The 13,696-nt window shown below is 44.6% G+C and overlaps 1 protein-coding gene across 4 annotated transcripts in view; it reads left to right on the top strand.

The window, feature by feature from the left end:
• AFF4 (ALF transcription elongation factor 4) overlaps nt 1-13,696 on the top strand; it is a 902,368-nt gene that overhangs the window by 824,720 nt on the left and 63,952 nt on the right. For all 4 annotated transcript variants that reach the window (XM_069244725.1, XM_069244727.1, XM_069244726.1 and 1 more), the window contains one exon: nt 2,120-2,340. In XM_069244725.1, the coding sequence (XP_069100826.1) occupies nt 2,120-2,340 (221 nt within the window). The remainder of the gene's footprint in view (nt 1-2,119; nt 2,341-13,696) is intronic.

Consider the following 13,696-nt stretch of genomic DNA (forward strand, 5'->3'; position numbering starts at 1 on the left):
AAGGCGCCACAATGGCCTTTCTAGGAAATATACCTATGACAGAAATCTGTAAGGCAGCCACATGGTCTACGCCTCATACATTCACGAAACATTACTGTGTAGATTTGTTAACACAACAAGCCACAGTAGGACAGGCAGTATTACAGACATTATTTCAAACCACTTCAACTCCTACAGGCTGACCCACCGCTTTTGGGGAGATAAGTGCTTACTAGTCTATGCACAGCATGTGTATCTGCAGCTACACATGCCATCGAACAGAAAATGTCACTTACCCAGTGTACATCTGTTCGTGGCATGAGACGCTGCAGATTCACATGCGCCCTCCCGCCTCCCCGGGAGCCTGTAGCCCTTATAAATTGATAAAAATTATATATATTAGGTGTTGATAAAACTTGTACATTTGTAAATTTGTAAATATTTATCACTTTTAGACACATTATGTACATACATACTTACTCCATTGCATGGGCACTATTACTATATACACAACTCCTACCTCACCCTCTGCGGGGAAAACAATCTAAGATGGAGTCGATGCCCATGCGCAATAAAGACGAAAGGGGAGGAGTCCCTCGATCTCGTGACTCAAAAAGACTTCTTCGAAAAAAACAACTTGTAACACTCCGAGCCCAACACTAGATGGCAGGATAATGCACAGCATGTGAATCTGCAGCGTCTCATGCCACAAACAGATGTACACTGGGTAAGTGACATTTTCCATATAACACTAACCTCCAAATTACTAGACGTGTAAGTCAAAGAGCCTTCATTGGAACAATGGTAAGAAATCCCTCATTTTGTACTCAAAAAGTACCAAAAGTTAGATTTACAGTCAAAAGTAATCAGTAAAGTCGTACGTCACAGTTCCTGTGTAGCAACCAGTAAGGAGCCTTGCTAAGCCTCCTGGTTATAATCTCTATTAGAGTAGAATGAAAAAGTGTAAGTCAGTCTGAAATCCTTAAACATACAATGAGGACAAGTATACCCAAATGAAAAACTCTTAAAAGCATGGTGTAAGGGGGCTTCCATCAGCTTATATTTCCTATTGGTATATTTATATTCTATGTACGGGGAGTATTCTGTTTCTGGTTGCGTTCCTCGGTCATAGCTACCATCCAAACCTATAAATTATGTTGTACCAAGGGGTAACAGAAAAACTTCACTCCTCATTTACTTTATGAAAATTAGCAGATATTTAATACTGCAAAATTACAGAAAATATGTTGTAGCTTTTCAGAATAGTTAGAACAAAAGGAACAAATGCAAGCAGTGTTTAAGATTGTGGCTAGGATGGGTGTCCGCAGAACAATTTACTGGGCTATGAGAATTTGTTTTGCAATTTTTGTAATCTATTTAATAATTTTTACAATCATATATAGATTTGCTTAGTGTTATTCTATGCTTCATTCTTAGAATTGATCAATTGTGTGAATCTTCTATTATGTATATTTGCTATAGTCTCCCTGTTCTAAAAATATATTAAAACAAGGACAATAGGGATGAGAGAGATAATGCCATTTGGCAGACTGAGCAACCTGTCAATGCATCTTGAGCCTCAAGTAGCCTATGACACCGCTGTTGTTACGGTGCCAAAAACCGTTACTGATACTGCAAATAAAATGTGATATCCATCTTGCTTGCAACATGTCACTTGCTTGAGTAAAGTATTTATTGAATCTCTGCAAAAATTACATAAACTTGTCACCACATTGCACTTGCTGAATGCAGTACACAGCACAAGCAGTTAGTTGCCCACCTTTTAAAATTAATCACAGTTAAATACCTGGCTCAAGTAATTGTATTATTAGTACACGTTTAAAAAGATCTTTTTGGTGACACCAGTTGGATGGTTTTTCCCAACAGCGGTTGAGCAGTAACAGAGATTGAAGTTAGAGAGTATGCTTGACAGTTTTATTATATTTTTTTCAGACTACATACAAATTTATATTTCTTATCGTCACAATTATTGTTGCTGAAATTGTGAAAGACCCTTAATACAAATATACTGTTACTTTGCTAATGATTTGTTTTGTATAGAGTTTGCTATAGGTAAAAATAAAAATACTCCTGCTTTTGTATTTGTCACATTTTAGATTTTTTTTTTTTCTCTTAACAGTAAGACAGTCAGCATGCCTTCCCCGGTCTCGCCAAAGCTATCGCCAGGCAATACCGGAAATTATTCCTCTGTGCCCACCAACCCCTCTGGGGGCAGTTCTTCTGTAACTATTCCATATAGAATTCACCAGATGGCAGCCAGCTATGTTCAGGTTACATCAAACTTCCTCTTTGCCACTGAAATTTGGGACCAAGCTGAGCAGCTCTCAAAGGAACAAAAAGGTGAGCCTCTGCAAAGTGTGTAGAAGATGTTTGCATTGACTTCCTTGGTGATACTTCGGTTTCCATGCATCACAGTTGCGCGTTTTTGGGTGTTTACTTCTAGGTTTCCTATCTATTTTATGTGCAAAGCCTGTCATAAGCAACAAAGTATCTTTAATCCATAACTGTATAGTGGCATTCTAGCACATCAGTAACCCTGATCTTGGAGACTGTTAATGTGCAAGAGACTGTTTAAGTCTTTCATTCTCAATTTCAGACCTTTGTAACTTGTAATTGCTATATTAGTCCTTGTACCAGGCAGATTACATTGTTCAGGCTGGTTTTTCAAACTTGGAAGATAGTCATTGTATTGAATTAACTTTCTGACCAACTCACTAATCCAGTTTCCAAGCTTATGAAACTTTAGGTCCATGTTGAAGATCAGAAACACTTTTGAACGCAAAGACGCGCTTCTAGGTCAGTTGGCCCTTTTTGGGGCATTTTAGTATTCTATGTTGAGCGATTTTGTGATTTAGTTGGATGAGCAATCGGTTTTTACTTGTGCTTATTTGACTGTGTTTTACCTATCTAAACTGTGCTGGCTCCTAGGATAACGAAGTGTTTAGTGCGTTTTTGTGCCTCTTGAACTTTGCAGCTGCCAGTCTGGAAATATGTGGTCTAGTTGCTGCGACGCATGGCTGCAAGTGATGTAAGGGGAGGCTGGTGCACAGATGCACAGCGGGTGCACCGCTATCATGCCAAAGTTGCACCTAAGGCTAGCCCTTCTATGTCTTTCCACACTCTGCCCACTCTCTGCGTCAGTCATGCTGCCTAAATGTATTCCCATAGGAGTACAAGTAGAATATATTCTTCTTATGTGCTTCCTACCTTAAATTCCAGGTGTAGCCTGCTCTTGCCAGTTTGATGTGCCCATCTCATCACTGCCGCTTTCGTGTCATCTATGTTCCTTAGAAATTCAGGGTGCTTACGCTTCTCAGGTCTCTTTGAATATTGATATCCACAGCGATATTAGTTCTCTGTTAGCAACTAATATATGTCCGTCCCCCTTGAATATCAGCGCCCTCTGGCTTAGGAATCATTCTGCTAACACTCTGAAGATGAATGCTGCAGTAGTAAATGTTTGGTCTCTTCACTAAAATACTTTGCACATTTTTTAACTTCTTAGAGGAGAATATTTGGACATCCTCTTTCTCGCTGAAATATAGATGAGCGACAGTTCATCACTAGAAATTGCTTTTGCAATTCCTGTGAGCTATTTGATTATCCACCATGATGAGGTTGGTAAGAGAAGTGGGGGAATTGCTATTGTTAAAAAAGCGGTCTTTGAAATTCACTCATTTTTAGGTAATGCACTCTAACGGGCTGATTCTCTGGACTTTCACCTTTCTCCCTCAGCTAACAAATCTGTAGCCGGAATGTTAATCTATTGTTCGCCTGGGTTGACAACTGAATATCTGGTCTCACCGGATGAATGTTTATCTACTTACCTTCTAAAATCTTCCAACTTTTATGTGTTAGGAGACATTAATATCTATTTGGACACGCCTGAGGATCATCATTCTAGCCTTGTTTTGTACATTGTATGCCTGGAATTTAAATTTGTGGATAAGCCCACTCATTTGCAGGTCATCTACTTCATCCCGTGTTTTTGAATGGTTGTATCAAGGCTGTAGAGGTTCTAAGCAACACCTGGTCAGATCACTGTGCCATTCACTTTCACTGGAGCATGGCCCTAGTTGTGGAGGGCCTGGTCCTTTGATTCCTCATCGCAATTGGGCCAAGGCGAATACTGAGGAAATAACGTGTACCCTCATGAATAGTGCCTTGGTGCTATCATGTAGGATGGAAACAGATGCTTTGGCAAATAATTGCTGGCTAGAGAGTATGGCTGATCAGGTGGCACCCATCAAGTCTGGGTCGGGAGCTTTGAGACATCCCTTGGTTTGATGAGGAGCTCAGATTAATTTGGCAACATTGTAAAATCTTGAAAGAGCATGGTGTAAGTTTTATCTGCCTAAGGGCAAGGAGCAGTATAAAAGGGAGCTGGACTCTTACCATCGTGTGAAGAAAAAAGCTCAAGCAAAGTGTTTTGCTGAGGGAATTGCCAGCTCTAATAAGAAAGCCAAAAAGGGTTTTCAAATTTAAAAAAAAAGTTTGTTAGTCCTTCAGTGCTTTCTCATTCAAGGTTAAAGGGTTGGAGGAGCAGCCTTTAATAATTCCCATTGTATATTCTTGCTTCTTGACAGTTTACTAGCATCTCTTTGGAAGATTCCATGAAAGCTCTTAAACCTTGCAAGTCTGGCTTTCCTGACAGATCGTGTCCCTCTTAGGTTCTAGCTACTAAATGCTGAGATTATAAACCCCATCCTGAATTCTCTATTAAATAATTCACTTTGCCAAGCCCCTGTTTTCAGCTGCTGAAATAATGCGAAGTTGATTCCACTTTAAAAAAAAAAAAAAAAAAACCTCAGCGGACAAATTTGTCCTGGCTAATTATAGGCCTATTTCTCTCCTGCCTGCCTTTTCTAAGATCCTTGAAAAAGTGATGAATACTCAACTCTCTGGCTATCTTGAGACCTGCAGGTCGTTCCATCCTTCACAGAAGCACCGAATCCATGCTGGTGGAAGTTTCTGATACCATCACCCCTGCAGTTAGACAACATTAGGAACGTTGCCTTACTGTTAATAAATCTGTCTACGGCATTTGATATGGTTTCCCATCCAATCTTGATGCACCACCTGCAGGTATGGGGGTAGATGGGACTGCCTTGTCAAGGCTGGGCTCTTTTCTGTTGAACAAGTGCCAGTCTGTATGGATGCCACCATTTGCGCCTGACCCCAAAACTCTAAAGTTTGGGGTTCCGCAGGGTCCTTGAGTCCAACATTATTAATGTCTACATATCATCCTTGGTTACTCTGGTGGAATCCTTTGTAGTGGATGTCCTCTCTTGTGCTGGTGTCTCACAGATCCTTTTAACTTGGGATCGGAATATCTCTATTACCCATCATAGATTTGAAGCATGTCTGTCAGCTGTGTTTCAGTGAATGTGCCACGAGTAAGACTGAAGTTCTGTTTTTTGGGTCCCCCCTCCCTCTATGTGGTGGTGAAGTCTGGCCTAGCTCTGCTTCTCTACTCCTACTCTGGCTAAAGTGGTCCGGAATCTTGGAGTGAGATATGACTAACATTTGTCCTTTAAACCTCAGGTGGAAACTGTGGTTGGGACCTGTTTCAGCTTGCTTCTGCTCCTTAGGAAGTTCTTGTTCCTGCTCCTGACTTATTGTCAGAAGACGGTTTTCCATGCCCTCATTACCTCACGTCTGGATTATGCTAATGCATTATACTGGGGTCTTCCCATGTATCAACCTAAGAGACTCCATCTGATTCAGAACTCTGCAGCATGGCTCCTGGGTAACCTTCGAGGAACATCAATCAGGCTCCACCTCAAGGAGCTGCACTGGCTGCTTATTCGGGAGAGAGTGAGGTTCAAGTTGCTGGTGTTAGCCCATAGAGATTTCTCCTGGACCCACCTACTGAATAGAATCTTCCATTATCAGCCATCTTGGGTATTAAATTCAACCAGTGGTTTGCTGGTGATGATACCTAAGACAAAGAGGAAGAGATGGGGTGGCACCTTTATCTGCATTGGCTACTTCTGGTTAGAATGCGCTTCCTCTACATCTTCGTGCTATAAAGGAGGTTGATTCCTTTAAATGTCATTTAAAACACTTGGCAATTTAGTGCCGCCTTTTAGAATTTTTTCTATTTTGTGGGCCAGTGGTCAATGAACCTTTAGCGGCGGGACACTGAGTAGCTGCGCGCTTTACAAGTGCCTTTTGATTTGATAAAATTAGGAACAGGTGGTCTTATGCTTAGTCTTCTGGTACCAGCTAATGACTAAACCATGTTTTTTTTTTGTTGTCTTTCTACAAATGTTTAATGGAGCCTCAGTAGTTTTTATATTTCCAGTGTTTCATTGTTTCACCATTTCCATGTGTTCTTTCATTTGTTTACATCTTCTATAGTAATTTCTTTTTACAGAAAAATAGAAGTTGGCCCTTAACTGCTGGGCCTTCCCCCACCCCAATCCAATTCAAACCCCCCACCCCTCCAAGTGCTGAGCTCATTTGAGTCTATTTGGTGTAGTTCGGGCTTAGAGCACCATAACCTTTTCTGCACATATGGTATCTATGCCAAATTTGTGTCTTTTTTGCAACATCCTAGGGGATTGTAAAGGTACCCAGGGTTTGTGGATTCCTCTGGAGGGGACTGAGAAAATAAGTAAAATATAGCAAATGTACTCAAAATAAGTGTCTTTTTTTACCCCCCAAAGAATGCCACCCACTAATGGTTTTAGTGTACTGAAGTCCTCATCTTCCCAGCTTTCAGAAACATGAAAAGCTGAATCAAAAAACGTAATTTTGTTCCCCAGTTTTGGCATTTTTCTAAGCAGTAGTCTATTTTCCCCTATTTTCTGTGCTTTCAACCTATTTACAGTTTGTGTTGGAAACCAGTGTGAAACCCATGCGAGATCCAGAAAAGCTATAGATTTCTGGAAAGTAGAGAACATTCCGAATACAGCAAGGGGTCATATGCGTAGATCCCACAAGTATTTGCTAAGGAAAATAACCATTGAAATAAAGAAATATTGAAAATGAGTAGGGGGAAACGAGCATTTATGACAACACTTTCATCTTTAACTTTTTGCCACGATGGCCAATTGACAGCAGCAACATACCATTACATCTGCTAGACCCTTTTGGTTGTAGGTATATATAGGGTTTGTAGGTTCTCCAAGAACTCAAAGTACCAAGAGCCAACAACTGAGCTGCATCATTAAATGGTTTCTCATTGAGTAGCAAGTATAGACCAATTCTTACAGCAAAATAAGCAGAGTGAAAAATGGAAGTCAAGGAAACTTACACCACTGCTGGCATGGTTAGTCCCCCCCACCCCCCAAAAAAACAAACCCTGACACACCTACACACACACACACATGGTTCCACACTTGGCACAACCCTGGCACACATTTAAGTCCAGTGTAATGGTACCAAGGGCCCTGTGGCTAGGGAAGGTCTCTAAAGGCTGCAGAATGCATTATGCCACCATAGGGGACCCCTCACCCAGCACATGTACACAGCCTTGCAGCCTGTGTGCTGGCAGGGAGAAAAATAATAAGTTGACATGGAACCCCTCTCAGGGTGTCATGCCCACAAACCACTGCCTGTGGCATATATGTCATCCCTTAGCAGGCCTGACAGCCCTAAGGCAGGGTGCACTATACCACAGGTGAGGGCATAGCTGCATGAGCAGTATGCCCCTACAGTGTCTAAGTCCATTCTTAGACATTGTAAGTGCAGTGTAACCTTATTAAGTATATGGTCTGGGAATTTGTCATTACGAATTCCACAGCACCATAATGGCTTCACTGAATACTGGAAAGTTTGGTATCAAACTTCTCAGCACAGTAAACCCACACTGATGCCAGTGTGGGATTTATTGAAAAATGCACATAGAGGACATCTTAGAGATGCTACCTGTATATTAGCCAAACTGCTAGTGTAAGACTGACCGGTCTGTGCCAGCCTGCTACTTTCAGACAAGTTTCTGACCACATGGGGAGAGTGCTTTTGTGCACTCTGTGGTTAGAAGTAAATGTTGTCCTCGGTGGAGGTGCTTCACACCTTCCCCCCCTCTTACAGGAACTGTATCACCTGGCGGCGAGCTTCAAAGGCTCAGGCCTCGGAATACAGTTCCTCAAGGCATTCACGCTAGTGGATCTGCCCGCCCCCCAAACAAAGCCCCACTTTTGGCAGCAAGTTCCTGCGGGAAAATTAGGGAAAACAGGGAGGAGTGACCACCCCAGCCAGGACCACCCCTAAGGTGTCCAGTGCTGAGGTGACCCCCTCCCTGCAGAATCCTCCATCTTGGTTTGGAGGACAGGGACCAATAGTATTAGGTTTGTGCTCCCCTCCCCAAAGGAAGTGGACACAAGGAGGGTGTAGCCACCCTCAGGGACAGTAGCCATTGGCTACTGCTCTCTCACCCCTAAACCGCCCCTAAATCTAGGATTTAAGGGCCTCCCTGAACCCAGCTCACCAGATTCCTGGTGACCCACAAGAAGGACTGCTTAGCTGAAACACCCAGCTGAGAAGGAAGACATCTGCTTTGCCCTCAGCCCTACCGACCTGTCTTTTGCTTCAGAAAACTTGCAAAAGAACAGCGATGCAGCGCTCTCTGCCAAGCTCCAGAGGACTGCCCTGCACCCAAAAGGACCAAGAACTCCTGAGAACAGCGGCCCTGTCTAAGAAAAGCGAACAACTAAGGACTCCAACCTCACTCCGATGCATGAATACTGACCACTCTACACCTGACGCCCACAGCCCATGTCCATGTGTTCCACCCAGCTAGAGAGGGTCCCCAAGCGATTATTAGCAAATGCCCACCCTGGATTGACCTCTCCACTCTTCCACGACAACGCCTGCAGAGGAAATCCAGAGGACCCCGCTGACTGAAGTCCCAGACGAAGCTATCCGGTGCTTAAAGACACATTGCACCCACGACCTCCAGGAGTTGGAGAAAACGACACCCAGTGCAGCAACGTTCAGTAGACTGCCCTCCTCCCTGTCCCACCGTGGAGTACCCGAGACATCCCCCTGGACCTCCCCTGCAGCCTTTGAGTGACTCACGGGATCCCCTCATAGACCAGCATTGGAAACCCGAAGTCCTGTTTGCACCCTGCACCCGGCTGCCCCTGTGCCTCTGAGGGTGTGTGTTTGGTGCCTACTTGTGGTGGCCCCTCTAGTGCCTCTCTAATCCCCTTAGTCTGCCCTCCAAGTCGCAGGTACTTACCTGCAGGCAGACCTGATTTCGAGTACCCCCGTCTCCATAGGAGCCCACGTTAAATTTTCATATCTCTGACCTCTGCAACCGACCGTCTGTGTTGCTGGTGGTGGATGTTTTGGGTTGACTTGAACCCCAACCGGTGGACTTCTAAAACCCGGAGACTGAATCTGTAAGTGTTGTACTTACCTAGAACTGTTTTTGAAAATTGCACTGTCCATTTTTAAAACAAATTATTGCCAATATTTCAAGAACTGTATAACTTACAATTTCAAACAAAGTACTGTTGTTACAAGTGTGAAATACGAATCTATTGAAGTGCTTACCTGCAACTTGAATCTTGCGGTTCTAAAGATAAGTTAAGAAAAGATATTTTTTCTGTATAAAAAAACATTGGTCTGGAGTGGTTATTGAGTGTGTGCTTTATCTATTGTCTGTGTGTGTACAGCAAATGCTTTGCACTACCCTCTGATAAGCCTAACTGCTCAAGCACACTACCACAAAAGAGAGCATTAGTATGATCTACTTTAGCCTCTGGTAAGCCTCTGAGGAACCCCTGCACTCTGTGCACTTTATATTTCATTTTGATATAGTGTATACAGAGGCAGCTTCCTACATTATATTTCTGAAATGGGCACATAATATAGAGTTCAGGAGCAGTGGTTATTTCTACATCTCTTACTTTGTGGGTACCTGTAATAGCGTATGATTTGGAGGGTATTTTTCAAAATGTCATCTTTCTTATACACTGGCCTACATTTGAAAGGCACAAATGCAGTGAAATCTAGTAGGTAATTTCTATGCTCCCATAAATCCCACACTAAAAATGGTACCTCATTTGTGTGGGTAGGCCAAGTGCCTGCGACAGGAAACGGCCCAAAACGTAACGTGGACAAAACGCACTTTTCCACTGAAAACGCACCCTTTATTTCTAAAGTGGTTAGCTCGAGATTTTGGACACTAACTCAGCCGGCATCTAGGGAAACCTAGCCAACCAGTACATTGTTGAAAACTATACACCTAGGGATATCCACGATGAGCTGACTTGCATGGCTCACACCACGTTTTTTTTTACCTAGAATCACTTACAAACCTCAAACTTTGAATAAGAAAAAATACATATTTTCCCCATATTTCTAGGACGGAACGTTCTGGAATCTGCAGGCAGTCACAATTTTTCTACCAGCCAGCATTCACCCAAGCCTCCGGGAAAAAATAGTACCTCACTTGTGTGGATGGGCCAAGTGACCGCAACAGGGAAGGGCCCAAAACGGATTGTAGCGATGATAACTAAGCTGAGTGTACTAGTTAGTCCTGGGATCGGGTACCATGTAGGGAAACATATCAAACCCAGGCATTTCTGAAAAATAGATATCAAGGGGAGTCTAGGGAGGTATCACTTGTGAGGATACCCTAAAGTTTTCCTTTAGAATAGAATAGCCTTCAAAGGTCAAATGTTGAATAAAAACACTGTTTCCTTGTATTTCTTTGACGTGAACTACAGGAATATGGAGGGATCCACCAACTTCTTAACCCCCAGTGTTTCTTAACTTGTCACAATAAAAAACGTTTCCCCACTGGTATGCCTGGGCCTAGTGCCCATGACATGAATGGATCATACAAGGGTCAATGGGACTCCTTGCATGAGGGCTGCTGTTGACCCTGGGTTTATCCATTCCTGAAGCAGGCATTAGGCACAGGCATTCCAGTGGGGTAGTGGTGGGGGAACGCTGGTCGTAGGAATTTTGTGGGTTCCTCCACATTCTTGTAGTTTGTCACAGAAATGCAAGGAAAAGGTATTTTTGTTCAGGGTTTCACCTTTGCAGGGTATTCTGGATAAGAAAACATTGGGAAATCAACTCAAGCGATACCTTCTTGGACTCCCCTTGCTGTCTGTTTTTTAGAAATGTTTGGGGTTTATAGGTTTCCCTACGTGGTCCCCGATCCCAGTACTAATTAGTACACCCACCTTAGTTATCATTATCGCCACAATATGTTTTGGGCTCTGCCCTGTCGTGGCCACTTGGCCCACTCACAGAAATGAGGTACTGTTTTTCTCGGGGGCTTGGCTGCTTGCAGATTCCAGGACTTTTCCTCACAGAAATGTAAGGAAAATGTGTTTCTAGGCAAAGTGTGAGCTTTGCATGGGGATTCTGGGTAAACAGCTGGTAAGAGCCATTCAAGTCATGCATCCCTGGATTACCCTGGTTTTCTAGTTTTAAAAATTGTGCAGGTTTGCCTAGGTGCCAGCTGAGCTAGGGCCAAAAGTCCACAGCTAAACATAATGACAAAGAAAAGGAGTTCCTAGTAAAGGCCATTTTACTACCACATATATAAATCTTGTACTAATTTGTTACAGTTAATCCACTACTCCAAAATGGTTTGTTTAGAACCTCCAGAAATTGTGGCTTCAAGGCACAAATACCAAAGTATTTGAATATTGAAACCAAGCCTTCTGAAGGTGAGCCATAAAGCCTCTTCATGGCACCAACAGCTTAATTCATACGTCATTCACACATCACACACAAGACTTTCATATCACAGGCACAATCCAACTGATCAGGGCACTCACATCAATTTACCACCGCCAGGCAAAGGATCATCACATTTAAATGCCACAAGGTGGAATAAGTTTGACTACATTTTCCCACCTATCAAGTAACCTCCTTCTTACTGAACGTTACCAAAAGCGTGTGTAGTGAACCCTATACTAATACCACACAAAAGTCCACAAAACACATCCTCAGCGGCACAAGGGCGGCAGGGTGCAGCAGGCAAAGTAGGCGTCTCGTTTGCTATAGAAAGCAATGGAGGGACCTGAGGGTCACTTAGGTGATGCACGCAGGGCACAATAGGGCTTCTCAGGCCAGCCACCAACTGGGCTAGGATGAGGGACGCCTGCTTGTCACTTCTGCACTAGTAGGTGGTTCCTCTCGGTCCTGGGGTCTGTGGGTGCAGTTCCTGGTCCAGGCGTCGGATTCCTTTGTTACCAGGCAGTCGCGGTCAGGGGAAGCCTCTGGATCCTCTCTGCAGGCATCAGGGTGGGGGTGCAGGGGGGTCAACTCAGGGTGTCTATGTCGTTGGAGTCGCCTGGGAGTCCTCTCTGCGGTGGTGGTTGTCTTGGACTCGAGCCAGGGGCGTCAGGTGCAGAGTGTGAAGACTCGCGCTTCTGGCAGGAAGTGAGAGTCTCTTCAAAGTTGTTGCTGTTTCTGAACCGTGCCGCTGTTTTCAAGAGTTTCTTGGGTGAAGGGCAGTCCTCTGAGTCCTCAGAGGTCGCTGGTCCCTCTGGATGCGTCGCTGTGCAGGTTTTTTGAGTCTGGAGACAGGCCGGTAGGGCTGGGGCCAAGTCATATGGTGTCTCCGTCGTCTCTGCGGGGCTTTCAGGTCAGCAGTCCTTCTTTCTTCAGGTTGTAGAAATCTGATTTTCTTGGTTCAGGGTCGCCCCCAAATAATAAATTTAGGGGTGTGTTTAGGTCTGGGGGACAGTAGCCAATGGCTACTGTCCTTGAGGGTGCCTACACCCTCTTTGTGCCTCCTCCCTGAGAGGAGGGAGGCACATCCCTATTCGGGGAATCCTCCAAATTTAAGATGGAGGATTTCTAAAAGCAGGGGTCATCTCATCTTAGGGCACCTTAGGGGCTGTCCTGACAGATAGGTGACGCCTCCTTCTTTTTCTCATTATCTCCTCCGGACTTGCCACCAAAAGCGGGGGCTGTCCGGGGGGGCGGGCACCTCTATTGGCTGAGATGTCCTGGGGTGCTGTAACAACAGGCAGGAGCCTTTGAGGCTCACCGCCAGGTGTTACATTTCGTGCAGGGGTAGGTGAAAAGCACCTTCACCCAGTGCAGGCTGTGTTCCTGGCCACAGAGTGACATGTTAAGCGTTGAGCGTCCCAGTGCTCAACTCCACGTAGGTCCCGGTCTCGCTCGAGGGGAAGGCCTTGAGACCGGTCCCAGAGCCACCACCATTCTTCTTCTTTGAAGTCATCTGGTCAAGGTAAGAAGTCGTCGAAGAGATCTCATCAGCCTTCAACTTCACCCTGTGGCTCGGCTGATGGGATGCGGGAGGAGCATCGAAGCTCGAGGCCTCCATCTTTGGAGCCTGCTTGTGTGTCCGCTCCGCGCTTCCCCGAGTTTCCAGGAGCCGGGGCGACCCCTGCCCAATTAAATGAGTTTTATGAGGCCCTGCGCCTCATTTTTGGGCAGACCGACCCGATAAAGCGACTTCGGGCCCAAGGGGTACGACTGGGGAGCCTTCGGGTTTCCTGGCTCCGGCAACTGAGGTCCCCTGTGGGTCCACTCTCAGATCCGTACCAGTGCCGGTCGTACCATTTGGACCTTCCCCAGCGCTGGTTCAATTGTGGATGCTCCAGGAAGTGTCGGAAAATGCCTCTGATGGCATGGTTACCCCCTAACTGTTTTCCTTTTGTTGATGCTAGTTATGATTAAAAGTCTGCTGGGACCCTGCTAACCAGGCCCCAGCACCAGTGTTCTTTCCCTAAACTGTACCTTTGTC

This window comes from Pleurodeles waltl, chromosome 7, assembly GCF_031143425.1.
Source record: "Pleurodeles waltl isolate 20211129_DDA chromosome 7, aPleWal1.hap1.20221129, whole genome shotgun sequence".
Taxonomy (NCBI): Eukaryota; Metazoa; Chordata; class Amphibia; order Caudata; family Salamandridae; genus Pleurodeles; species Pleurodeles waltl.